This window comes from Macaca mulatta, chromosome 20 (genome assembly GCF_049350105.2).
Source record: "Macaca mulatta isolate MMU2019108-1 chromosome 20, T2T-MMU8v2.0, whole genome shotgun sequence".
NCBI classification, from domain to species: domain Eukaryota; kingdom Metazoa; phylum Chordata; class Mammalia; order Primates; family Cercopithecidae; genus Macaca; species Macaca mulatta.
In genome coordinates, this window is record NC_133425.1 from 19,643,689 (window position 1) to 19,670,703 (window position 27,015).

At 42.4% G+C, this 27,015-nt stretch overlaps 1 protein-coding gene and 1 long non-coding RNA gene across 14 annotated transcripts in view; both read left to right on the top strand.

The window, feature by feature from the left end:
* Positions 1-27,015, top strand: part of VPS35L (VPS35 endosomal protein sorting factor like) — a 147,557-nt gene that overhangs the window by 62,899 nt on the left and 57,643 nt on the right. For 10 of the 13 annotated variants that reach the window (XM_077986358.1, XM_077986362.1, XM_077986364.1 and 7 more), the window contains 9 exons: positions 8,010-8,056; positions 9,502-9,613; positions 10,450-10,566; positions 11,558-11,611; positions 14,587-14,667; positions 19,423-19,485; positions 21,827-21,912; positions 24,115-24,195; positions 26,655-26,718. In XM_077986358.1, the coding sequence (XP_077842484.1) occupies positions 8,010-8,056; positions 9,502-9,613; positions 10,450-10,566; positions 11,558-11,611; positions 14,587-14,667; positions 19,423-19,485; positions 21,827-21,912; positions 24,115-24,195; positions 26,655-26,718 (705 nt within the window). The remainder of the gene's footprint in view (positions 1-8,009; positions 8,057-9,501; positions 9,614-10,449; positions 10,567-11,557; positions 11,612-14,586; positions 14,668-19,422; positions 19,486-21,826; positions 21,913-24,114; positions 24,196-26,654; positions 26,719-27,015) is intronic. The other 3 variants (XM_077986361.1, XM_077986360.1, XM_077986368.1) reach the window with 1 other exon arrangement.
* LOC144338089 (uncharacterized) lies at positions 15,518-17,019 on the top strand. The gene is made up of 2 exons (XR_013411900.1): positions 15,518-15,656; positions 16,127-17,019. It is a non-coding gene; the product is annotated as an uncharacterized LOC144338089 (long non-coding RNA).

Below are 27,015 nucleotides of genomic sequence, written 5' to 3' on the forward strand. Positions count from 1 at the left end.
ATTCATGGTATATGGCTAAGTGCAAAAAGAAAGTTACGTTGCTGTGTGTGTCGTAAGTGGCAGTGTGGCCTAGTTGTCAGGCGTGGGCTCTGGAGTCGGGGTGCCTGGGTCTGCATCTCAGTTCCGTTACAGCTGTTGTGATAGAGTAGGGAGCAGGTAACTTATTCCTAATCACTCTGAGCCTTCTTTCTTCATCTGTAAAACGGGAGCAATATTAATGATTCCTATTTTCTAGTCTGTTGCAAGGATCAAAGAAGTCACTGTATCTATGGTGCTTAGTGTAGCGCCCCACGTCTTGGTACTTGCAGACATGATTTTTATATCTGTGCAAGAGAGTTGGGAAGGAGAAGTGACAGAATTATCACTGGAGTGTGAGATTTGGGGCCATCGTAACTTATTTTTCTTTGCCCATCTGTTTTTTTCTTTCTTCCTTTGGGACAGAGTCTTGCTCTGTCTCCCAGTCTGGAGTGCACTGGTGCAATCTCGGCTCGCTACAACCTCTGCTTCCCAGGTTCAAGCAATTCTCATGCCTCAGCCTCCTGAGTAGCTGGGACTACAAGCATGCACCACCACACCCAGCTAATTTTTGTATTTTTAGTGAGATGCAGTTTCAGCTTGTTGATCTCGTGCTGATCTCTAACTCCTGGCCTCAAGTGATCCTCCCGCCTCAGCTTCCCAGAGTGCTGGGATCACAGACGCGAGCCCCTGTGCCCGGCCGCCCATCTCTGTTTTCTAACTTTTCAACAAGTTTGCACTGCTTACGTTTTTACGTTTTGAGATTCTAAATTATGAGGAGAAAAACGGACATCCTGTACTTCAGGTGAATAGTCTTACCATTAAGTAAATTGATTTTAAATCAAGCCACTATAAAGGGAAGATTGTTTGAAATTTTGCTGCTGGTTCTCTATGGTCCTCAGCATGGTTTGAGCAACCACATGCTGTCCCCCACTTCTGGGAAGGGTACCACGAACTTGACTGTTTTCTTGGTATTCCACTGAATGACGGAAACATACAAGCAGGATTGACGTGGTGAAATGAGAACGCTTATTTTTTTTTTCTTATTTTAGTGAAAGGCAAAATCAGATTTAAACACAAAAGGTACATGTCACAAGACAGTCTTCTTTTTATTTTAAGCCCCAGTCATCTCAAAGGATGGCAGAAGCTGGGAATAGAGCTTTCCTGGGAGTAAGCTCTAGGAAATCATTATTGCACTAGAATAAGTGATTAAAAAATTAGGTCACCTGAATAATAATAAACTCTGATTCTTGGGCACACTTAAATAAGGGACATGCAGTGTCTTGTTAAAAAAAATATAATCATTTTCAAACTGCAGAAGAATTGATGTCAGTATGGAAGGTGGTGTTAAAGGTGCATGTGACAATTTGGTGCCTAAAAGCTCTTTGATAGTGGCCGCTATGAGTCACCTGCAGAGTAGAGCTGTGCGTATCCATTAGAGGCCAAGACTTCAAAATAGGGGATGGTAAAGTTCGGCTGCAGCAGTTGGTAATATACAGGGCAGACAGGTGAGAGAGGGAAAGGAATAATACCTTTAGTTGTGAATATCTCATCTACAGAATTTCAAATTGAAGTTGAAATCCAAGGTAAAAAATCAAGGCATGTCTTAGTTCGTTTGGGCTGCCATAATAAGGCGCCATAGGATGTTTAAAATAGAATTGCAGCCTTGGCCTGACTTCTTTTCTCTCTTCCTGTACTTTTGAAGTGGGTAAATAATTATAAATAACCTAATCTGGAGATCACCTTAAAAAATCCAACAGTTGGCCAGGCGTGGTGGCTCACACCTGTAATCCCAGCACTTTGGGAGGCCGAGACGGGCAGATCACGAGGTCAGGAGATCGAGACCATCCTGACTAACACAGTGAAACCCCGTCTCTACTAAAAATACAAAAAAATTAGCTGGGCGTTGTGGCAGGCACCTGTAGTCCCAGCTACTTGGGAGGCTGAGGCAGGAGAATGGTGTGAACCCAGGAGGTGGAGCTTGCAGTGAGCCGAGATCGCACCGCTGCACTCCAGCCTGGGTGACAGAGTGAGACTCCGTCTCAAAAAAAAAAAAAAAAAAAAAAAAAAAATCCAACGGTTAAATATGGCTGTGGTTCTCAAACTCCATATATATTGGTAAAATGGTCATTGAATTAGACACAAAGACATATTCTTCTTCCCCAAAAAAGTATGCATGTAAAACCTGGTGAAATTGTCTAGTTAGTTGTATTATACTAGTGTCAATTTCCTAGCTTTAATAATGCATTATAGTTATGTAAATGGGAGAAGCTGGGTGGTGGGTACCCAGGACTTCTCTCTACTGTTTTTTTCAATTACTGATGAGTCTGTAGTTAATTCAGAATAAAAAGTCTTTTAAAAATCCTTCAATTGGGATGAATGCTCCATTCTTCATGATACGATTATTATGTATTGCGTGCCTGTATCAAAACATCTCATGTACCCCATAAATATATACACTTACTATGTACCCACAAAAAAAAAAAATTAGGCCGGGCATGGTGGCATATTCCTGTAATGCCAGCACTTTGGGATGCCAAGGTGGGCAGATTGTGAGGTCAGGAGTTTGAGACCAGCCTGGCCAACATGGCGAAACCCCATTTCTACTAAAAATACAAAAATTATCTGAGTGTGGTGGTGTGTGCACCTGTAATCCCAGCTACTTGGGAGGCTGAGGCGAGAGTATTGCTTGAACCCAGGAGGTAGAGTTTGCAATGAGCCAAGATCGCACCACTGCACTCCAGCCTGGGTGAGAGAGCAAGACTCTATCTCAAAAAAGAATAAATAAATAAAAATAAATAATTAAAAATTAAACAGAAAACAAAAACATCTGTCATTTAGGGACAGTTTGAAAAATGATATTATATCCATGGCATGGATTAAATAGCCATGGATTAAAAGAGTGAGGTAGATTTGTGTAACAACATGGAGAAGAGAGGACCATCTAGATTCTCCATTAAAAAAGGCCATATTTAAATATCTCCAGCCCAGTATTTGTAAGAGTATCCCATTGTGTAAAAACAAAACTAAGCTTCTGTAATAATATATATCCATAAGGCATAAGCAGAGTTCTAAATAAGAACATCAAAGTCCTAGATAAACACCAAAGTGTTGACAGTGGTGATTTCTAGGACGTGGAAGTTGGGAAGAGGGGATACTCACATCTTTCTTGATGCATGTCGATGTTGTTGGAACTTTTGTCTATAAAGCATTTCTTATTTTTACGATTTTTAGGAAAACAATGAAATGTTACATAAATAAGTGCCATGCAGGGCCAACGGCAACAATAACAAAAGCCTAAAACACAAACCAGCACACCAAGCAAATGCCTGCCTTGTGAATCTTCTGAATCTTCAAGTTCTGGTGTGTGTGAAAATGAAAGAAATATGCTGAGCTGCTTTTTCAATGGTTGATCCCAGCCAAAGGGCTTGTTTCGATCCCAGTCTGCTTTGAGCTGTTGTTCATCGTGTTCTTGCCAAAGATAATCAATTCTGTCACTTCTTAGAGGGGAAAAAATCAGTAACCTCCAGCAGACCTGCCCAGGGATCTATAACGTTTGGCTCTCTGGACACTTACATGTATTCCTAAGTTCCTTTATGACAACAGAGCCTTTGGTTTTTTAAAGTTATATTCTTGGATGCATTTTTAGTGCATTCATCTTTTGTGAGAGAGGGAACTTTTTAAGCATTTATCTTGTCTTAATGGTAAGAATCTTTTGTTCTTTTGTTACCTTTTAACTAGGGCATTTGCCCTAGTTAATCTTTCCAGAATTGGTGGGCCAGGAGGTCTCATTTATGTGTGTGTGTGTGTGTGTGTGTGTGTGTGCGCGTGTGCGCGCCTGTGTGTGTGCATGTGCATGTATATGAGATAGAGTAAACCTCACGAAGGCATGGGTTTCTGGCTGTTTTCCTCCCATCTTACCCTCAGTGTCTGGAACAATGGTTGCTGTAGTCATCCTTTGGAATACTTGGGGGATTGATTCTGGGATCTCCACGTATATCTTTTTTTTTTTTTTTTTTTTTGAGACAGAGTCTTGCTGTGTCGCCCATGCTGGAGTACAATGGCCCGACTCCACTCAGGCAACCTCTGCCTCCTGGGTTCAAGCGATTCTCCTGCCTCAGCCTCCCAAGTAGCTGGGACTACAGCCACACCACCACGCCCAGCTAATTTTTGTATTTTTAGTAGAGACAAGGTCCCATCATCTTGGCCAGGCTGGTCTCTAAATCCTTACCTCACATGATCCACCCGCCTCAGCCTCCCAAGTGCTGGGATTACAGGTGTGAGCCACTGTGCCCAGCCTCCACGTCTATCAAAATCCACACATACTCAAGTCTCACAGTCTCACAGTTGGCCCTATGGAACCCACGTATACTTGAGTTTGGCATCTCACAAATACTGTGTCTCACAATCAGCATATGGTTGAAAAAAAATCCGTGTATAAGTGGACCCGCACAACTCAAAACCATGTTATTCAAGGGTCAACTGTATACTCAAGTTGCTCGTTAGGTAGGCGTTGAATGATTATTTCTGTGTGTCAGGGAGTATCAATGTGGTAATTACACAGAATCTCTCTTTTCCTTTCTTAGCCTTTTCCGAAGGCCACTTGGCTATTGGTCTTTAAGAATGACTTTTCCAATATAAATACCCAAGAGTGGGTTAGGGAAGCCATTTATGATGTGGTCAGTTGTGTTCACCAGCTAGGATGCTTTTGGCTGTAAGGAACAAACATCGAACGGGGCTGGCCTCCACAGATAATTCCATGTGTCCTCCTCCACAACAAGTGGAGGCTCCTGGGTGGGCAGCTTCAGTCCATCTTTTCGCTTTGCTGATGCTGATTAGCAGCAAGGTGTGGGCAGCCATTCCAAGCATCACGTCCAGAGCTGACAACATCCAGGGAATCTTTGATTCTTGGGTCCTTGTTTAAGAACAGGAAACCTTTCTCCAAATCTCTCAAAGACTTCCCATCCTGTCTCAGCAGCTAGAAATGGGTCATGGGCAAGGGGAACGAGACCTGCTATGATAGATTTGGGTCTGTATTAGTCTGCTTGGGCTCCCATAACAAAATACCACAGACTAGGAGCTTAAACAACAGACTTTATTTCCTCATGGTTCTGAAGGCTAGGAGACCAAGATCAAGGGGGCCAGCAAGGTTGGTTTCTGGCAAGGCCTCTCTCCTTGACTTGGAAACTCCCAGCTTCTTGCTGTGTCCTCACATGGCTTTTCCGTTGTGTACACACATCCTTGCTGTCTCTTCCTACAAGGGCATTAGTCTTGTGGGATTAGGATCCCACCCTTAAGACTCCATTTAACCTAGTACAGTGATATTGGGGGTTAGGGCTCCAACAAACAATTTAAGGGAGATGTAATTCAGTTCATGACAGAAGCCAACCTAGTTTATGTGAGGCATAGATGGAAATCTGAATAAAGTCAGGGTTCTGGGGGTAGGGATTCCAACAGTATCTCCAACGTCACCTCTCACTTATTCAGGCAACACTTACGACAGAGAGGGGCAACACTTACGACAGAGAGGGGCAGCACTTATGACAGAGAGGGGCAACACTTAACGACAGAGAGGGCAACACTTACGACAGAGAAGGGCAACACTTACAACAGAGAGGAGCACCACCAGAAAGAGTGGAATTGCATTTAAGAACACTTATTTTTTTACTTTGGGTCCAGACTTAGATATAGATCCGTTTTATTTTATTTTGCTTTTTATTTTTTATTTTTTTTACTTTTATTTTATTTTTGAGACAGGGTCTTGCTCTGTGGCTCGGGCTGGAGTGCAGTGGTGCAATTTTGGCTCACTGCAGCCTCAACCTCCCAGGCTCAAGTGATGCCCCCTCCTCAGCCTCCTGAGAATCTGGGACTATAAGCACACACCACCATGCTTGGTCAATTTTTAAATTTTTTTTTAGAGATGGGGTTTCGCCATGTTGCCCAGGCTGGTCGTGAACTCCTGAGCTCAAGCCATCTGTCCACATCAGCCTCCCAAAGTGCTGGGATTACAGGCATGAGCCATCGTGCCCACCATGTCTTTTTTTTTTTTTTCTTGAGACAAGGTCTCACTTTGGTGCCCAGGCTAGAGTGCAGTGGCACAATCACAGCTCACCGCAGTCTTGACCTCCTGGGCTCAATTGATCCTCCCACTTCAGCCTCCTGAGTAGCTGGGACCACAGGATATACCACCACACCCAGCTAATTTTTAAAAAAATTTTATGGCTTGGCGTGGTGGCTCACTCCTGTAATCTCAGCACTTTGGGAGGCTGAGGCAGGCAGAGTTCAAGACTAGTCTGGCCAACATGGTGAAACCCTGTCTCTACTAAAAATACAAAAAGTTAGCCAGGCATGATGGCACACACCTGTAGTCCCAGCTACTCGGGAGGCTGAGGCAGGAGAATCACTCGAACCCGGGAGGCAGAGGTTGCAGTGAGCCGAGATCGCACCACTGTGCTCCAGCCTGGGTGACAGAGCAAGACTCTGTCTCAAAAAAAAAAAATTATGTAGAGATGAGATCTCACTATATTGCCCAGGCTGGTCTTGAATTCCTGGGCTCAAGCGATCCTCCCACCTCAGCCTCTCGAAGTGCTGGGATTACAGGCATGAGCCACCACCCCTGGCCTGCACAAATCCCATTTTACCACTTATTAGGAAGTGGCTTAACCTTTGGCTTTTTCATCTGTAAAATGGGGATAATGTTCCATGGACCTCACAAGGACATAGTGAAGAGTAAGAGAGTAAAGGAAAGTCAAGGACTTAGCCTGAAACCTGGGCAGTGCTCAGTGTCCTGTCATTGCCTCTGGTCTTGGGCTTGACCTTCTCCAAACCACTGCCCTAAATGATCCTTCTTCCATTGATTTTCTTAAAAACAGGAGCTCTTTTAAAGATATGTAATTATCTTAAGATAGCTCCAAAGCCATTAACAGTATTCCAATGAGTTAAAAAAAAATCTACTTCCCTTTGGGGGAAAAAATAGACTTCAAACTGTGTTGGAGAAGAAAAGTATCAAAGAACGTGACCTTTGATCCCAGCTTGCCCAGGTTCATGTCTGGCTGCCATCACTAACTGTGCGACCTTGGGTGAAAAACATTGCTATTTGTGGCTTTGTTTTCCATCTGTGAAATGGGAGAATAGAGCCCCTGCTTCAAGGGTGGTTGGGAGCGGTAAGATCATGAGTGCAAAGTGTTTCTCGCCATGGCTGGTGAACACTAAGCTCTAGCCCGGTGTTTGTTGCTCATATTACTAAGTGCACCCTGCGCACCTCTTGAAATAGGGAAGAATGTGGGGTTACAAAAGAGGTAGGGAGCAGAGTAATTGTCATTCTCATTGTGCCCGGTGACCCCGTAGTTGAGATGGTGCCACTTATAGCCTTGCAATAAGGAGACCCAGGTTCGACAGAGTTGCCAACTCTTCCGAAGTCTCGTTGTTGGTAGTTGGTGAGGCTGGATTTGAATCCAAGTGTGCCTGATGCCAGGGTCCCAGCTTCTATTGATTGATCGATTGATTGATTGAGACAGGGTCTCCCTCTGTCCCCCAGGCTGGAGTGCAGTGGCATGATCTCAGCTCATAGCAGCCTCCACTTCCTGGGTTCTAGTGATTCTCCTGCCTCAGCCCCCTGAGTAGCTGGGATTACAGGCACCCGCTACCACACCTGGCTAATTTTTGTATTTTTAGTGGAGACAGGGTTTTACCATGTTGGCCAGACTAGTCTCGAACTCCTGACCTCAAGTGATCCACCCGCCTCGGTCTACCAAAATGCTAGAATTACAAGTGTGAACCACCGTGCCCAGCCCCCAGCTTCTATTTATTACGCTAAATGCCATGAAAGTGAATTTTTTCTCCCCTAGCCTCCCCATCCCTACCAGACACTGAGAATTATCTTAATGGACATGTGGCTACATTCATTTTAGAGTTTGACTTTGGAAATCTCTTAGAAATGTTACTTTAGCTCCTTCAACCTGATTTTTTAATTATTATTATTTTTAACGTAATAGGCTCTGCTGACCGAGATGATGGAAAGGTGTAAGAAACTAGGAAACAAGTAAGTATTTTAAGATTCATAAAGCATGAGTTTGAAAATGGCATTGGCTGCTATTTTTGAGCTTGGCCTGCTTACCTGGGCATAGAGCTGAAGAGAGAGAGGCAGGATCGCATGGAGGTTTAGAATGCTGGAGTCCAGTTGCCTGGCCTCAGACCTTGGCTATGTTCTGTCTTAGCCCTGTGACCTTGGGCCACTTGCCTGACCTCTCTGTGCCTCTGTCTCCTCATCTGTAAAACGGGTATAATAATAGTTCTTTCCAACCGGGCGTGGTGGCCTATGCCTGTAATCCCAGCACTTTGGGAGGCTGAAGTGTGTGGATCACCTGAGGTCAGGAGTTCGAGACCAGCCTGGCCAATGTGGCAAAACCCCATCTCTACTAAAAATACAAAAACTAGCCGGGGTTGGTGGCATACACCTGTAGTCGCAGCTACTCAGGAGACTGAGGCAGGAGAATTGCTTGAACCCAGGAGACAGAGGTTTCAGTGAGCCGAGATCATGACACTGCACTCCAGCCTGGCAACAGAGTGAGACTCCGTCTCAAAAAAAAGAGAAAATAATAATAATAATAGTTATTTCCCCATGGGGCTGTGGTAGGTGGTTGGGCTAGGATGAAGTTCATCTCCCTGACTGTCACAAATATGAGGTTGTCTCTCTGCTTTCCTTTTAGTGGTAATATCCTTGCATGGGCTTTGTTCACCACTATGTCCCCAGAGCCTAGTGCCTATAACATAAGATCTCTTTCCTAAGAAATCTCTTGCATAAACTGGCCGGACACGGTGGTGCACGCCTGTAATCCCAGCACTTTGAGAGGCTGAGACGGATGGATCACCTGAGGTCAGGAGTTCGAGACCAGCCTGGCCAACATGGTGAAACCCTGTCTCTGCTAAAAATACATAAAATTAGTCAAGCATGGTGGCACATTCCTGTAATCTCAGCTACTCGGGAGGCTGAGGCAGGATAATCACTTGAACCGGGAGGTGGAGGTTGCAGTGAGCCAAGATCGTGACACTTTACTCCAGCCTGGGCAACAAAGTGAGACTCCATCTCAAAAAAAAAAAAACTCTTACATAAATGATGTGGATATATATTTACAACATGGATCAATATTGTTACTTAATGTTCTGTCTCATTAGTGCACCAGCTTATTGAATGCTCGCTCTTCTTCTTAAATGAACTGGATCACTTGCTGATCTGTCTATTCATCCTGCCATCTATCCATCCACCCATCTAAACATCCAGTTAATTCAACATTTATTGAGTTTCTAATATGTGCAGGACACTGGGTTAGTCTTTCCAGTTTACCTTTTTACTCTGGTCTTTTTTTTTTTCCTCCAACCCTGCCACTAAAGAGCTGTTAGTCATCCTTCCTGGCAATATATACCCAAAAATTAAAGCAGCTTTGATTGAGGAGAAGCCAGGCTGACTTGGGGATCTGTGTCTTGCAGTGCCTTGCTGTTGAATTCCGTGATGTCTGCCTTCCGGGCTGAGTTCATCGCCACAAGGTCTATGGATTTCATTGGCATGATTAAAGAGTGTGATGAATCTGGTTTCCCCAAGGTAGGCTCTTGACTTCATGCTCAATAGGACACAAATAAGCGGTGTATATCCGATAGCTCTTGAGAGACAGTCTGGTGTTGGGAACAGCATGGGCCAGCAGGAACACAGGCGAAGGCTCTGTGTCTGAGGAACGCAATGGAAGATGAATTAGAGATTGGGATTGTCAGACCCCATGTGGTTGCTAGGCTTCAGGCCCCCATGAGCCCTAAATCTATCAAATTAGCTCACTACGAAGGATTTAAGAAAGACTTTGGTCTAACGTATTTAAGAATATATCAGGCTGGGCACAGTGGCTCATGTTTATAATCCTAGTATTTGAGAGGCCAGCGCAGGAGGATCATTTGAGGCCAGGAGTTTGAGAACAGCCTGGCAACATAGCAAGACCCCATCTCTACCAAAAATCAAAAATTAGCTGGGTGTGGTGGTGCATTCCTGTAGTCCCAGCTACTTGGGAGGCTAGGGTGGGAGAATCGCTTGGAGCCCAGGAGATTGAGGCTGCAGTGAGCCATGATTATGTCATGAAGCCTGATGGCAGAGTGAGACCCTGTCTCAAAACAAACAAAAGAATATATGTTCATTCATTATTTGTGAAAAACTTTGTTCAGTGGAATATTATGGCCCCAAATTAGACCAACAGATGTAGCTTCTGTGTGAGCCTCTCAGTGTAGCTGGGGCAGATATGTTTGATAGAACTTCAGAAGGAGGTTGTTGGAAGATTGGCCCCAAGAGGGATTAAACATTACTACGTTTTCTCTTTTCTTTTCTTCCTTTTCTTTGAGCTTCAAGTTACTTTGATTTAAAATTTCCATAACACGATGGTTTGACTTTTTTCTTAGCATCTCCTTTTTCGATCACTGGGGTTAAACTTGGCCTTGGCTGATCCTCCCGAGAGTGACCGACTTCAGATTCTCAACGAAGCTTGGAAAGTTATCACTAAGCTGAAGAACCCACAGGTGGGTGGCCATTTTGTCTTTTTTTTTTTTTTTTTGAGATGGAGTCTTGCTCTGTTGCCCAGGCTAGAGTACAATGGCGCCATCTTGGCTCACTGCAACCTCTGCCTCCCGGGTTCAAGCAATTCTCCTGCCTCAGCCTCCTGAGTAGCTGGGATTACAGGTGTGTGCCACCACATCCTGCGAATTTTTGTATTTTTAGTAGAGACTGGGTTTCACCATGTTGGTCAGGCTGTCTCAAACATCTACCCATCTCGGCTTCTCAAAGTTCTGGGATTACAAGCATGAGCCACTTTGCCCGGCCTGCCATTTAAACTTTAGATCAACCACTTTTTGTCCAAGTTTTGGCGTCTACTCTTTTAAAAAATTACCCCTCCGGGCCTAATATGGTGACTTACACCTGTAATCTCAGCACTTTGGGATGCTGAGGCAGGAGGATCACTTGAGGCTGGGAGTTTCAGACCAGCCTGGACAACGTAGCAAGACCCCTGTCTCTATTTGAACTAAAAAATGGAAATTATCTTTTCATTAGTTATACATTTTTCCCTAAAGAAATCTATTTATTATAATTGTATTATTTGTTTACCTATAATAGAGAATGGATAGCTTTAAAGATGTAATTTCTTTGATTTTTTAAAAATTCAATCCTCACAGCCTTAAGATGTGCTGAAAGTATAAAATTACATGATCATGCATTCAGAACTGCCATAAAAAATAAAACTTAAAAAAATGCATACCATTACAGATATTTGAAACTTTATAAAAGATCACTTAACTTTATAGAGGGCATCCAAAATGTAACAGTTTGTAAGATTTAGGTTTGAAAATATCGTTAATAGGATATTCCTAAATTAAAGATCAGCCTTTAAGCCAGTAATTAGCAAAAGGAAATTCCCGTTTCCGACCATTGAACAGAGCCACCTGAAGCTTCCTGTTTGCTATAAGGCATACTATGTTGGACTTAACGTTAAGATGCTTTCCTTTTTCTTTGTAGGACTACATTAATTGTGCCGAAGTGTGGGTAGAATACACCTGCAAGCATTTCACGGTATGTGTGACTGTGGTGGTGTTTTTGAAAGAATTAGATTTTTTCGTGTTTATAATAGTGAATTAGCCTAGTTTAGATATTGAGGCATTTGACCATGGTGCTTGCTGTTATAATTTATAAAAATTGCGTTCTTCATGATAAAGCATGAGGGATCATTAATATGTATACTATAACAAAAAATAACTGTTCCATGTTTACATTTAAGTTTGGAAAATGCAGCATTATACAAAGTTAAACCTTTTTTTTTTTTTTTTTTAACCATAGGATACCTTAGATGTTTATATGCTAAAGTGCCTTGCGACTGTACATCAGAGTCTAGTAAGCAGCATTTCCCAAACAGTTTGACTGGCATGTAATTCTTTTCCTAAGCAAATGTTTCTTTCCCTAGGCATAGACTAGAACCACAGTTAGGGGAATACTAGGCTTCTCAAAGAGCAGAGACTTTAGAAGCAGATAGAAGTGGGTTCAAAACCCTTGCCGGAGTAATTTGTTTATTTTTAATCAAGTCCTAAAAATTTAAGTATAGCATTGCTATGATCTGAATGTCTGTGCCCTCCCAAAATTCATATGTTGAAATCCTAGCCCCCAAGATGATGGTATTAGGAGGTGGAACCTTTGGGAGATTAGGTCATGAGGGCAGAGTCCTTATGAAGGGGATTAATGCCCTTATAATAAAAGAAGCCCACCAGCCTGGCCAACATGGTAAAACCCCGTCTCTACTAAAAATAACAAAAAAAATTAGCCGGGTATGTGACACGTGCCTGTAGTCCTAGCTACCCAGGAGGTTGAGGGAGGAGAATCGCTTCAATGTGGGAGGCAGAAGCTGCAGTGAGCCAAGATTGCACTGCTACACTCCAGCCTGAGTGACAGAGTGAGACTCTGCCTCAAAACCAAAGTAATAATACAAATAAGTCCCGAGGAGCTCACTGTCCCCTTCCACCCCGTGAGGACTTGGGGAGAAGATGCCATTTGTGAGGAATGGGTCCTCACCAGACACCAAATCTACCTCGATCTTGGACTTCCCAGCCTCCAGAACTGTGAGAATTAAATTGCTGTTGTTTCAAGCTTCCCAGTTTATGGTATTTTGGTAGAGAAGCCCAAACAGACCGAGCCAAGCACACACGCAAAAACGTGCACATATCATAAGTTTGCTGGCTCAATGAATTTTCACAAGGTACGACCATGTAATCACTGTCCAGAATAGCAAATAGGAAATAACGACCCCACAGAACCCCCAGAACTGCCCCTCGCTGTCACACCTCAGCCTTTGGGGAGGTGCAGGTAGACACCATCCTGGCCTCTAACACCAAAATTGATTTTGCCTCGTTTTGAGCATCAGGTAAATGTTGGTCCATTGATTTTTGTGTTTTTTTGGTCCTATTTTTATTTTACATTTTATTATGGAAATTTAAACAGACTCGCTCCCTTGTACCCATCAATGAGAAATTATCAACTTATGACAAATCTTGTGTGATTTATATCATTACCGTGTCCCCCGACCCCTGGAATATTTTGAAGCAATCTCAGACATTGTATCATTTCATCTGTCAATATTTCAGCACATCTGTAAAAATGTAAGGATTCCATTGATTGATTGATTGACAAACAGGATCTCACTCTGTTGCCTGGACTGGAGTGCAGTGGTACGACCGTGACTCACTCCAGCCTCGACCTCCTGGGCTCAGGCAATCCTCCTGCCTCAGCCTCCCGAGTAGCGGGAATCACAGGTACATGCCAGCACACCTGGCTAAATTTTTTTTACTTGTAGAGATGGGGTCTCGCTGTGTTGCCCAGGTTGGAGGGTTCCCTTCCTTAAACCAAATCTAAATACATTATTCTAAAGAAAAAAGTTGCTTTTTTTTTTTTTTGAGACAGAGTCTCACTCTGTTGCCCAGGCTGGAGTGCTGTGGCACGATTTCAGCTCACTGCAACCACTGGCTCCTGGGTTCAAGCAATTCTCCTGCCTCAGCCTCCTGAGTAGCTAGGACTACAGGCGTACACCACCACACCCAGCTAATTTTGTGTATTTTCAATAGAGACGGGGTTTCTCCATGTTGGCCAGGCTGGTCTTGAACTCCTGACCTCAAGCAGTCCACCCTCGGCGTCCCAAAGTGCTGGGAGTACAGGCGTGAGCCACCTCACGCGGCTGAGTTACTAATTATTTAATATCATAAATACCAGTCAATATTCTGATTTCCCCAATTATCTGATTTTAAAAAAAAGTTTATTTGTTGAAATCTGGTTGAAAATAAGGCTTTTACATTGCAATAGGCATTTTAGGATACTTTTGATATGTAAGTTATCTTTCAAACTGTCTCCTTCTCTCCTTCCCCTTTCTTTCCCTGTAATTTATTTGTTGAAGAAATTGGGTCTTTTGCCCTGTAGAGTTTGCAAAGACTGCATTTTTCCCATTGCATCCTTGTGATGGTGTCTGACGTGCTCTTCTGCCTTTTGTAATTCTCATAAATCAGCAGTTAATTGTAGAGACTTAAAAGCCATTCTTAGCTTGTGGGCCTTGTAAAAACAGGCACTGGGCTGGATTGGGCTGCACTTGGCTGACTCCTGCTAAAGGTGGCAAAAGGGAGCAGTGAGCAGTTAGATCAGACGGCTTGCAAGGGTGAGCCTGCACTCTTCCACAGTGCTTCACTGTTCTCTCTGCAGGCACTTGAGGGAGGGCTTGGGACAGGCAGGCAGAAAGAGGCCGATTTGACCACCGCTCGGGGAAAGCAGGGACAATGTAAAGCCCCAGAACCTTTGAGAACAGCGTTTAGTCCTGACTAGGTGTGGGGCTGTGGTACTAGACTAGGTGATATGAGTGGGATTTCCTCCCTTCTGTTATTTTCAGCAGAATATTGAAAGCGATTTCCTGGAAGACGTGTGATGTATTCTGAATACGTTAGTCCTTTCTCCCAGGAACATGGTCAGCGATTGCCATACAGTGTCTAATGCAGGTTTGGTTCCTTTTCCCTGCTTAGAAACGAGAGGTGAATACCGTTTTGGCGGATGTCATCAAGCACATGACTCCAGATCGTGCATTTGAAGATTCCTACCCCCAGGTAACAGATTTGCATTTCTCATTTCAACATTGTTAGGAATTTTGTTCTGTTGAATTAAATAGGCATTCTGCATGGATCATGCTATAAAGGCAGATAATCCTGTGTTTGAATCGTAGGTCTGCCAAATCCTAGCCATGTACCATGTGCCCTGTTTTTTTTGTTTGTTTGTTTGTTTGTTTTGAGATGGAGTCTCACTTTGTCTCCCAGGCTGGAGTCCAGTGGCGCGATCTCAGCTACAAGCTCCGCCTCCTGGGTTCATACCATTCTCCTGCCTCAGCCTCCTGAGTAGCTGGTACTACAGGCACCCACCACCATGCCCAGCTAATTTTTTGTATTTTTAGTAGAGACGGGGTTTCCCCTTGTTAGCCAGGATGGTCTCGATCTCCTGACCTCATGATCTGCCCGCCTCGGCCTCCCAAAGTGCTGGGATTACAGGCGTGAGCCACCGCACGGGGCTGCTGTGTGCCCTTTGATCGGTTACTTAACCTTGTTGTGCCCCAGTTTTCTCACCTGTGAAGTGGGGATAGTAATAGTGCTACCTGAGAGTTACTGCGAGGATGAAGTGAAGCCCTCACACAGTGGCCTGCAGTGCTCAACAAGCGTTGTCATCATTGTTGTCACTAATAAGTAAATTGCAAGTATTTTTAGTTAAATCAACTTTTTTTTCCTTTTTTTTGAGACAGGGTCTTGCTCAGTCACCCAGGCTGGAGTGCAGTGATGTGATCACCGCTTAGCACAGCCTCGACTTCCTGGGCTTAAGCATAACTTCCTTATGTGGAAATAAATTTAAACTTATTGGAAAGTTAAAATAAATAATTTCTATTATTCTTTACCCAGATTCACTAACTGTTAACATTTCTTTTTTTTTTTTTTTTTTTTTGAGACACAGTCTTGCTCTGTTGCCCAGACTGGAGTGCAGTAGTGTGATCTTGGCTCATTGCAACCTCTGCTTCTTGGGTTTAAGTGATTCTCCTGCCTCAGCCTCCCGAGTAGCTGGGACTACAGGGGTGCGCCAGCACGCCTGGTTGATTTTTTTGTAATTTTAGCAGAGATGGGGTTTCACTGTGTTAGCCAGGATGGTCTCGATCTCCTGACTTCGTGATCCGCCTGCCTCAGCTTCCCAAAGTGCTGGGATTACAGGTGTGAGCCACCACGTCTGGCCAGCTGTTAGTATTTCACCACATATGCTTTATCATTCATGTATGTCCACACATATATACATGTATGTGTGTATGTTTTTTTCAGAATTATTTGATAATAAGTTGCATACATTATGTCACATTTTGCTTCTAAAGAGTTCAGTGAGGCCAGGTGTGGTGGTTCATGCCTGTAATCCCAGCACTTTGGGAGGCCAAGGAGGGCAGATCACTTGAGTCCAGGAGTTCAAGACCAGCCTGCGCCATCTCTACAAAAAGTATAAAAATTAGCTGGGCCTGGTGGTGCATGCCTATAGTCCCAGCTACCTAGGATGCTACAGGGGAGGATCACCTGAGCCTTGGATGTGGAAGTTGCAGTGAGCACTCCAGCCTGGGTGAGAGAGAGACATGGTCTCAAAAAAAAAAAAAAAAAAACACCCCACTAATGGGGGCATGTGAAAAGGGTATAAGAGCAGCTTGAAGGGGCTCTCACTTGCTCCCAATTTGAGGATCAAATGGAATTAGGACAGTAACGGATTATAGCCCATTGAATAAAATAGGAATCCAAGAGTCCATCCTTATGACGAATAGATAAATAGATGAGCGGATTGAGAAATGTGAAAGAAATGGTAGAATTGGAAAAATCACCATTTTGCAGCCATCACAGTAAAGACAAGAATTGTCTTCCTTTAGGTAAGAATTATCGGTGTCTGTTAAACCTGGGGGGAGAAGAGTTTTGCATGCATTGAGGAGGAGAGAGATTTTGATAGTTCAATGAGGAGCAGGATATTTGCATATCTCAAAAGGTCTTCCTACTGAGCAGGTATCAGTGCAATGGGGAAAATAGTGACTATACAGCACAGACACTGGACAGTCCAGTTAATGAGAGTTCATCTCACCAATGAGGAGCAAAAGGCCATCATGTGCCTGCAGATGTAGTACCCTAAGAAACACACAGCATCACCTGTATAGCATTTCAGTTGAGAATGCATGAGCTGAATTTAATCACAAGGGAATGTCACACGTGCCCAGATTGAGAAGCGTTCTATAATTCTTCAGAAATATCACGATAGCCAGGCTCCATGGCTCACACCTATAATTCCAGACTTTGAGAGGCCGAGGCAGGAGGATTATTTGAGGCCAGGAGTTTGAGTCCAGTGTGGACAACATAGCAAGACCTTATCTCTACAAAAAATTTAAAAAATAAAGAAAGAAATTAGCCAGATGTGGTGGTGCATGCCTGTAGTTCCAGCTAGTTAGGAGGCAGAGCTGGAAGGATAGTTTGAGTCCAGGAGTTGGAGGCTGCAGTGAGCTATGGTAGCACCATTGCACTCCAACCTCAGTGACAGAGTGAGATCCTGTCTCTGATTGAACTAAACTAAAAATAAAATAAATAAATGAAGTAAAATAAAATAAATAAAAAACCCAAAATCCCAGAAATATCATTGCCATAAATGACAAGGACAGACGGAAGAACTTGTGAATTAACACAGACTAAAGAGACGTGAAAATGGAATGCAGTGTGCAATCTCAGACTGGATCCTGCGTAGAAGATGGAAAATAGTAATGTCAGAAAAGACTAATTGAGACAATCAACAGATTGGATTAGATTTCAAATTAGATTAGATTTCATTATATCAGTGTTAACTTTCCCGATTTGATAACAGCAAGTGGAAATGTCAGAGAATATGATTTTTCTTAGGAAATAAAAAAGGAAGTGTTAGGGGGTAAGGGCATGATTCATACAATCTACTTTCATATAGTTCAGGGAAAAAATAGTATGTTTTACATAGAGAGAACCAGAAAGCATATTTGGCAAAATATTAAAAATTGATGGATTTGGGTAAAGAATATGCCCACTGGGAGTTCTCAGTACTATTCTTTCAGCTTTTCTGCAAGTCTGAAATTATTTCAAAATAAAAAGTTAAAGGCAGGTGAAGTGGCTCACACTTGTAATCCCATCACTTTGGGAAGCCGAGATGGGCAGATTGCTCGAGCCCAGGAGTTCAAGACCAGCCTGAGCAACATGGTGAAACCCTGTCGCTACTAAAAAAATACAAAAATTAGCTGATGGTGGCAAGCACCAGTGGTCCCAGCTACTCTGGAGGCTGCTGAGGCAGGAGGATTGCTTGAGCCCAGGAGGTCAAGGCTGCAGTGAGCTGAGATCATGCCATACTGCACTCCAGCCTGGGCAACAGAGAAAGACCCTGTCTCAAAAAATAATAATAATAAAACAAAAAGGTTTTAAAAAGTAGATGGGCTGTGTGTTTACAAATTCTATCATTAGATGGATGGATAAGTGAGGAGATAAAGTAAATTAAAATACTAGCTTCTGTAGAGTCTTAAGTGGTAAATAAATGGGTGTTTGTATAATTCTTTCAATATTCTTTATTTTTGAGCATTTTTACAATGAAATATTAAGGGAAAAAAACTCCTATCTTTTAAAATCACAGTTTATATGTAGCTGTGCTTAAGTGTTAACAAAAAATTTCTTGTTCTAAAGGGATTAGGTGCTTTGTGCTTCAGAAACTATTTTAACCAGACAGCATTGCAGTGTCTTACAATGGTATGCCTTGGAGCATTGTTTATGATGAAGTTTTGAAGTCCTTTATTAGTTTTTTGCTTGACTGACCTAGTCAGCTGCCTAATTATGGAATGGGCACATAACGTTCTTCATGTTCTGTTTTTAGAACATGAGAGATTTTCTTTGGAAATTATTGAAACAGCAGTTTTTTTAGTGTAAACAAATTGTCAGTACATTTTCTTGATAGCACCCAGAGGTAGGGAGTTCTATTGTATTTAGAAACAGTATCTCCCTGGCTCTCCTGGACCAAGACCCTGTCAACCTTTCGGTCTGGACTGTGCATCGCAGAGTGAGGGGCGGTAACCATCAGTATCTGGGCATTTTTGAGGCAGACCTCACAGACTGTGCCACCGTCCTTGGGTAATACCTTGGCCTTTAACTCTACCAGCGAACTCTGTCCAAATCCTCTCCAGTGAATAATCAAGAAAAAAAGGCCCTACGATGATGTAGAATAGGAACTGGCCAACTACAGCCCATAGGCTATATGTAACCTGCCACTCGTTTTTGTGAATAAAGTTTTATTGGCACAAATTCATTTAATGCACATTCATTTAATGTTGGCAATGGCTGCTTTTGCACTACAGTAGTGTTGAGTAGTTGCGGTGGAATGTAGGACATTTATAGAAAAAGTTTGCCCACTATTCAAGGAATAACAATAGCTGACATTAATGGAGAACTTTCTAAGGGCGGGCAGTGCAATCAGGACTTTCCACGAACCATTCCATTGAGTCCTTACTGCTTTGATCTCCAATTCACAGATGAGGAAGCTGAGACTGAGACTCAGTTACTTCCCCAGGACTAGAAAGTAGGATGTACAGAGTCATTGAGCAAACTCAGACTCAGACAGAGCCTTCCCTAAGCCCAGTTCACCATTTGTTGAACAATCCAGGCTTACTTTATTGTAGTTATAATTGTAAATTATGAAAAGTGATTGCCTTTAAAAAAAAAAATTCAGGTTTTCATGAGAGAATGTGAACCAGAAATAAATTTTTAAAAATTAAGTTTTTAAAAATAAGATTTTTGTTTGTTTTACAGCTTCAGTTAATAATTAAGAAAGTTATTGCCCACTTCCATGACTTCTCAGTTCTTTTCTCAGTGGTAAGTAGCATTTCTTAATTATTTTTGGAGATTTGTACCTGGCTCAGAGGTTCTCATTGTCTCGGTAATGTTTTCATGATGCCCCAGGCCAAAAGAAATATTCAGCAGTTCCTTGTAGTTAGTTAGGTCTGATCAACTTAAGTATTATGTCCTAACAGCTTAAGCAGTATTTGAAAAAATAATGCACAAAAACTGAAAGAAAAATATTATTTCTGTTTCATTCCTTACTTATGGGATATGTGCTCTATTGGGCATTACACAACTTCTCAAACCTTCGAAACACTCTGGACAGCCTTCTCTTTGCTCTTCCACAGTGATTTTCACAGAGCACTTGCTTTTTAATCATATAGCCTAATGTTAAAACTATGAAACACATTGAGCTAGTAGTTGTTTCAGTGTCTGACAGTTGAGATTTACCATGTTTCCCTCAAAAATTTAAAATATCCTGCGATGTCTGTTCAAGTTTGCTCAGTGCCCTGGGCAAGTAGGAATCTAGGTTATCCTCTGTATAGTAACATTCTGTGTCTCTCCCTTCACTTCCCTCTTCCAGGTTCCATTTATGTATGCTCACGGGATTGTAAGAGTTTTTATTTGAATCATAGCAGCTAATATTTATTGGACATATACCACCCTCCAAGCACTGTTCTGGAACTTTACAAGTATTGCCTCACATCAGTTTCACACCACGGCAGGGAAGTAGGAGTTATCACTACAGTACTGCTTTCTTATCCAGGAGGAATACGTTCCAAGACCGCCCAGGAGGTGCCCGAAATCGCAGATAGTGCTGAATCCTGTGTATACTATGTTTTATCCTATAAATACATACCTACGATAAAGTTTCGTTTATGAATTAGGCACACTAAGAGATTGACAACAATAGCTAAAATAGAACAATTATAACGATATACCAGCATCGCTACTCTTGCACTTTGGGAGCATTATTAAGTAAAATAAGTGTTCTTTGAACACAAAAATGCTGTGATACCATGACAGTCAATCCAATGACCAAGTCAGCTTCTAAGTGACTAACAAGCGGGTAGCGTCTACAATGTGGAGACACTAGACAAAGGGATGACTCACAGCCTGGGCGGGACAGAACACTATAACGTGAGATTTCATTACACTACTCTGAGCAACGCTCAATTTCAAATGAATGAGGCTGGGCGTGGTGGCTCAGCGCTTTCAGAGGCCGAGGCAGGCAGATCACCTGAGATCAGGAGTTCCAGACCAGCCTGGCCAACATGGTGAAACCCTGTCTCTACTAAAAATACAAAAAATTAGCCAGGTGTGGTGGTGCATGCCTGTAGTCCCAGCTACTGGGGAGGCTGAGGTTGCAGTGAACCGAGATTGCACCAGTGCACTCGAGCCTAGGCAACAGAGTGAGACTCTGTCTCAAACAAATAAAATACTATAAAAATAAAAATGAATGAATTATTTCTAGAATTTTCTATTTAATATTTTCGGATGGCCGTTAACCGAGAGTAACTGAAACTCTGGAAAGCAAAACCGCAGATAAGGGAGCAACTACCATATTCCCACTTTACAAATGAGAAAACTGATGCAGGAAGAAGTAGAGCAACTTGTTTACAGTTACACAGTCACCGAGGTTAGGATTCAGAGCCAGGCAGTCCAATTTCGAGGCCATCTCTGAACAGCTGTACTCTGACTCTTCTTCCATTGCTCATCAATATAATCATAAAAAGACTGAAGTCTGCCTTGCCCGGAGAAGCTTACGGTCATCAAAGGTTGCCGGGATGGCTCGCCAAAGTGTTAACTGGTCCCAGCACCAATCCCTGGAATGCATATAAGTTGTTTTAACAGTAACAGCTTTTTATTTTGTTTGTTTGTTTGTTTGCTTGTTTATTTATTTTTGAGACAGAGTCTTGCTCTGTCGCCTAGGCTGGAGTGCAGCAGAGCGATCTCGGCTCACTGCAACCTCCGCCTTCCTGAGTTTAAGCAATTCTCCTGCCTCAGCCTTCCAAGTAGCTGGGACTACAGACATGCACCGGTACACCTGTCTAATTTTTGTATTTTTAGTAGAGACAGGGTTTCGCCATGTTGGCCAGGCTGGTCTTGAACTCCTGGCCTCAAGTGATCCACCCACCTCGGCCTCCCAAAGTGCTGGGATTACAGACATAAGCCACTGTGCCTGGCTCAGTAACAGCTTTTTACAAGCCCAGTCAGGTCCTCTCCCTGATTTCAGAGGAGTCCTCATCTGACCTGACTCAGAGAGATGAACCTCTGTTCTGCTTTTTTGACCTCCACATTAAAAGAGACCCACAGATTCCTTCCTTCCAGTAACTTGTGTCATTTGCATATAGAATGCTTGCTTTATTTATAGGAAAAATTTCTGCCGTTTCTGGACATGTTCCAAAAAGAGAGTGTGCGGGTGGAGGTTTGCAAGTGCATCATGGACGCCTTTATCAAGTGAGTGCCACGGCGTGCAGCGGAAGCCTTGATTCCCAGTGCCCTTGTGAAACCTGTTGCTAAAAAATCAGTTCTTGCACTTTGAGGCCAAGTGAGGTGTACGTATTTCATACAGAAAACCACACTGGAAGGAAAGCCACATTAAAGGCAGCAGTCATGATAAAAGTTTGCAATTCGTGTTTAAGAAGACAGACTACCAAGTGTTATCATGAGCCCTGCCAGCAGCTCCATTTTACTTTGATATGTTTTCAGAAGGAGGAGTCTTTTGATAAATTCCCTCAAGAGTCACATTTTTAAGGATACAAATCAGGGCGTACATACTTATGAAGAAGGCACCGGTGCTAGAAAGGTTTTCATCTTCAGTGTTTAGTTATGTAGCTGACTAATTTGTGATCAGTTTTCAAATTTAGCTCTTTAACAAAAAAGAAAAAAAATCAAATTTAGTTCTTTTCATTTTTTGGATTAAATCTGTGTTTCCCGAAACTGTCCAACGGCTAGTGGTACATGAAATAATTTTAAGGTGGTGCGTGGAAAAAAGGTGTTTTTGTTTTTGTTTTGAGACAAGGTCTCACTCTGTCATCCAGGCTGGAGTGCAGTGGCACAATTATAGTTCACTGCAGCCTCGAGCTTCTCACGCTCAGGTGATCCTCCTGCCTCAGCCTTCCAGGTAGCTGGGGCTACAGGTGTGTGCCACCACAACCCAGCTGATTTTTGTATTGTTTGTAGAGACAGTGTCTCTCTATGTTGCCCAAGCTGGTTTTCATCTCCTGGGCTCAAGCCATCCACCCACCTTAGCCTCCCAAAGTGCTGGGATTATAGGTGTGAGCCACCTTGCCTAGCTAGGGTTTTATTTTTATTTCATTATTTTTAAAATTTATTTTGAGGCAGGGCCCTACTCTGTCACCCAGGCTGGAGTGCAGTGGCACGATCTTGGCTGACTGCAACCTTCACCTCCTGGGTTCAAGCAATTCTCCTGCCTCAGCCTCCCAAGTAGCTGGGATTACAGGCACCCACCTCCATGCCTGGCTAATTTTTTTGTATTTTTAGTAGAGACAGGGTTTCGCCATGGTGGCCAGGCTGGTCTCGAACTCCTGACCTCAGGTGATCTGCCCACCTCGGCCTCCCAAAGTGCTAGGATTATAGGCATGAGCCAGCGCGCCTGGCCTGTTTTTATTTTTAAAGTTACATATTTATTTTAAATGTATTAGGCAGTGTATAGTTTAATGTGATTTCATGTACAATATATTATTTTTTAGGACAAGGTTAAGTTAAAAAAGGCTACAGTTACTTTAAATATTAAGTATCTATAGATATGGTTCAGTTTGGAAAATTGAGTTTGATATTGCTCAAATGTTTTAAGCTTTTCTTGTCATCTTTCTAAAAGATTAATTCCTTCCTAAGGATTGATATTAATTCCTAATTAATTTGCTTGGAATAAATATACCTAATTTACTTACCTAAATATTTGTTATAAGTTTGCCCTTTTATATTTTTGAAAAACCAAATGAATAATTTTGCCTGGCAAAATTTGCCTGTTAAAAACACAGTGACAGACAGGTTGTGGGGAGCTTCAGAAGGTATGAGAAGCATAGTAAAAACAAACAAACAAACAAACAAAAAACAGGTTTGCCCTTAGCCCACCTGGTTTAGGAAAGGGAAGAGTTTTTCTGTGATTTTGCAGTTAGGAGAAGTTATCATGTGTGTAGAAGAGCAAACTTATTATTTAAAGAATTCTGGGCCAGATGTGGTGGCTCATGCCTGTAATCCTAACACTTTGGGAGACTGAGGCAGGCCGATCACTTGAGGCCAGGAGTTCAAGAGCAGCCTGGTCAACATGGTGAAACCCTGTGTCTACCAAAAATACAAAAATTAGCCAGGTGTGGTGGCACACGCCTGTAGTCCCAGCTACTTGGGAGGCTGAGGCAGGAGGATCACTTGAACCCAGGAGGCAGAGGCTGCAGTGAGCTGAGGTCACACCACTGCACTCCAGCCTGGGTGACAGAGTGAGACTCCATCTCAAAAATTAAAAAAAAAATTCTGAGACAACCAGAACACGGCTCATTACTGGTAAACTGGGCTGGGTGAAATGCCAGCTGGATAATTTGCTGCTTTTCAAATGTGTACAGTGGATGAAAACTGAATCCACTCTTACAGTGCTGTCAGTGGACAAAACTTTAACTTTTACCTTTAAATGTCTCCTAGGCATCAACAAGAGCCCACCAAGGACCCGGTCATTTTGAATGCCCTTTTGCACGTTTGCAAGACCATGCATGACTCCGTGAAGTAAGCCATGCTTGCGGCTGAAATATAACACGAATTGGGTCTTAATGCCACCTAATAGAACATTAGGGAATGATTATTTAAGCTGCCACTGTGAATAATATTACTTTATTGGGGGTATTCAAATTCTTGCTAACGAAGACATTCCAGTCTAGGAGAGGAAGGAGGCTGAGGGTAACCTTCTTGAGAAAGCGACGTGGCAGATGTTGTTAGAAAGGAATTTATGTTGTGGGTAAAAAGCTGGTTTCATTCAAGTGAACTCAAACTCCGTGTCTCTTGGAGATTTCTGAGAGCAGCAGATAGTATAATAATGAGCTCACTCATCCAGTAACATAGCCTTTTTATTTCATCTCTTTATTAGCCAATTATTTGAAATTCAAATGAAACTGCTCACATTTCTTAAATGAAGGACTCTATTTCCTCGGTATACTTCAGGCTGAGGCCTATCCACAGGCGTTACCTTTCAGTCAAAGGCTGAATAGTCACTGCTTTGCTTTCTGGTTTTTGTTTGTTTATTTTTAAAATATGTTTTCATTTGACTATGCTTAGGGCAATTCCTGCTTGTTTGTGGCTGAAATTTTAGTCCCCAAAGAATTTTTAAACACAGCAGCTTGATTTACTGGAAAATGTTACAAGAATGGAGAAAATTGTTTTGGAACTTAACCATAAACAAGACGAATTGTATTTCTTCTTTGTTTTCTCTGCGTTTTAGAATCTTCTATGATTTTTTGTGCTTTCAAATTCATGGGTAGTTATGAAAATCAAAGTGTCGAGGCATTTCATAAAAATGGAGCCGGTAGACTTTAGTTGGACAAAAATAGAAATAAAGACACAAAAGGCATCCAGACAGGCACTTAGATTTGTGAGATATCGGGTTTTGGCTTAAGTAAAATAGAAGGTTGATTTCTGTCTTGTTAAAATTGTGCATAGTAGACAGACCAGAAGGTAGGGGTAGGGCAGCTCTTCTTTCAAACATCATCCAGGGACTCAGGTTATTTCTGTCTTATTGTTCTCCCAATCTATCTGGGGTGTTGTCCTTGTCTTCTTCCTGGAAGCTGACGTACCTAAACCATGTCCACGTTCTGGCCTGTGGGCAATGGGGAACAGCAGCTTTCTTTTGGGGACAAAGCTGGGAAGGCTCACACGTCACTTGTGTTCACATCGCATTGTTCAGAAGTGTCCCATAGCCACCCCTAACTGGGAAGGAGGCTAGGGAATGTTGTTCTAAGAACAAAGTGGGGCTGGGTGTGGTGTCTTATACCTGTAATCCCAGCACTTTAAGAGACCAAGATGAGTGGATCACCTGAGGTCAGGAGTTTGAGATCAGCCTGGCCAACATGGTGAAACCCCATCTCTACTAAAAAATAATAATAATAATAATACAAAAAATTAGCCAGGCTTAGTGGCACATGCCTGTAATCCCAGCTACTTGGGAGGCTGAGGCAGGAGAATCACTTGAACCTGGGAGGCACAGGTTGCCATGATCCAAGATCACGACATTGCACTCTAGCCTGGGCCACAAGAGCGAAACTCCATCTCAAAACAAAAACAAAAAAAGAACAAAGTGGACGTTTGTATTGAAGGACAATGGGCAATCTTTGCCAAAACGTTTTCTCCAAGAACAAACCGACAAGCAAAAACCTTGACTCCTGTTTTCTCTACGCTCTTAAAATTTTTTAAAAATAAATTTGGGGAACTATTGGTAGGCCTTCACAAGTGTAATCAAAACTATAACGATTTGACTTTTTCTTCCTCATATTCGTGTTAAATTTTCTATTAAATAGAAGCAACTGAGACCTGAGATTTACTTTACAATGTATCAAAAAAATAAGACGGATTGATGGATGGAGAGGGGAGTGGATAATTATGTGTAAAATAAAACGGTGATGGCAGGATTTCGGTGGTGGGTGGTATGCGTATTTACTGGAAAATTCTTTCAACTTTGCTGTACATTGGAAATATTTATGTTTCCTTTTTGGGGAGAATGGGGTCTCGTCATGTTGCCCAGGCTGGTCTCCAACTCTCCAACTCCTAGGCTCAAACGAACCTGCTACCTCTGCCTTCCTAAGTGCTGGGATTACAGGTGTGAACCAGCACACCCTGCTGGTGGAAATTCAACATAAATTCCATTTATTTTTTAAATAAAACGTTCAGTGAAATTTCCCTGAAGTACAGAATTTGACATTAGACCTTGCTGCCCAAGTTCCAAATAAGTGAAAGTTACCTTTTCTTGTTAATAAATATATCTTGAGAACAGCATCTTTGAGGGAGATGAGAAACATATTTAAATTATGTTAATTGTGATTATGTATTTTTATCAAAGGAAAAATAAACGGAGTTTTTTATATCTAGAAAATGCAAAATGTTCTTACCCGTTAAATTACTTACCCCTTGTGTATTTTTTTCTTTAGAAACTTTCATCTGTTACCTCCGTGTTAATTATGTACAATTATTGATTTTAGTGCACTCACTCTTGAGGATGAAAAAAGGATGCTGTCATATTTGATTAATGGATTTATAAAAATGGTAAGTCTTAGGGAAGAAGTTTCAGTGCACTTGGAAGTGTGATGTAATTGTTTATCCTTATTCTGGCGAAAGCAGTTAACATTATGTTCTCTGGTGCTTTTCATTCTTAGTGAGATAAGATGAAATTAGAAAACATCTTACATTAGCCAGGACTCCCCTGGGGGCAAAGAGAGCCAAGACAAACTGGTTTAGGAGGAAAAAGGTGGGGGGGCGTGGTGGGTGATGGGAGGAGGGATTTCTTGGCTCATGGGACAAAAAGTCCAGTGGGCTGGAACTCTCCAAAGCAGCAGCCGGGCT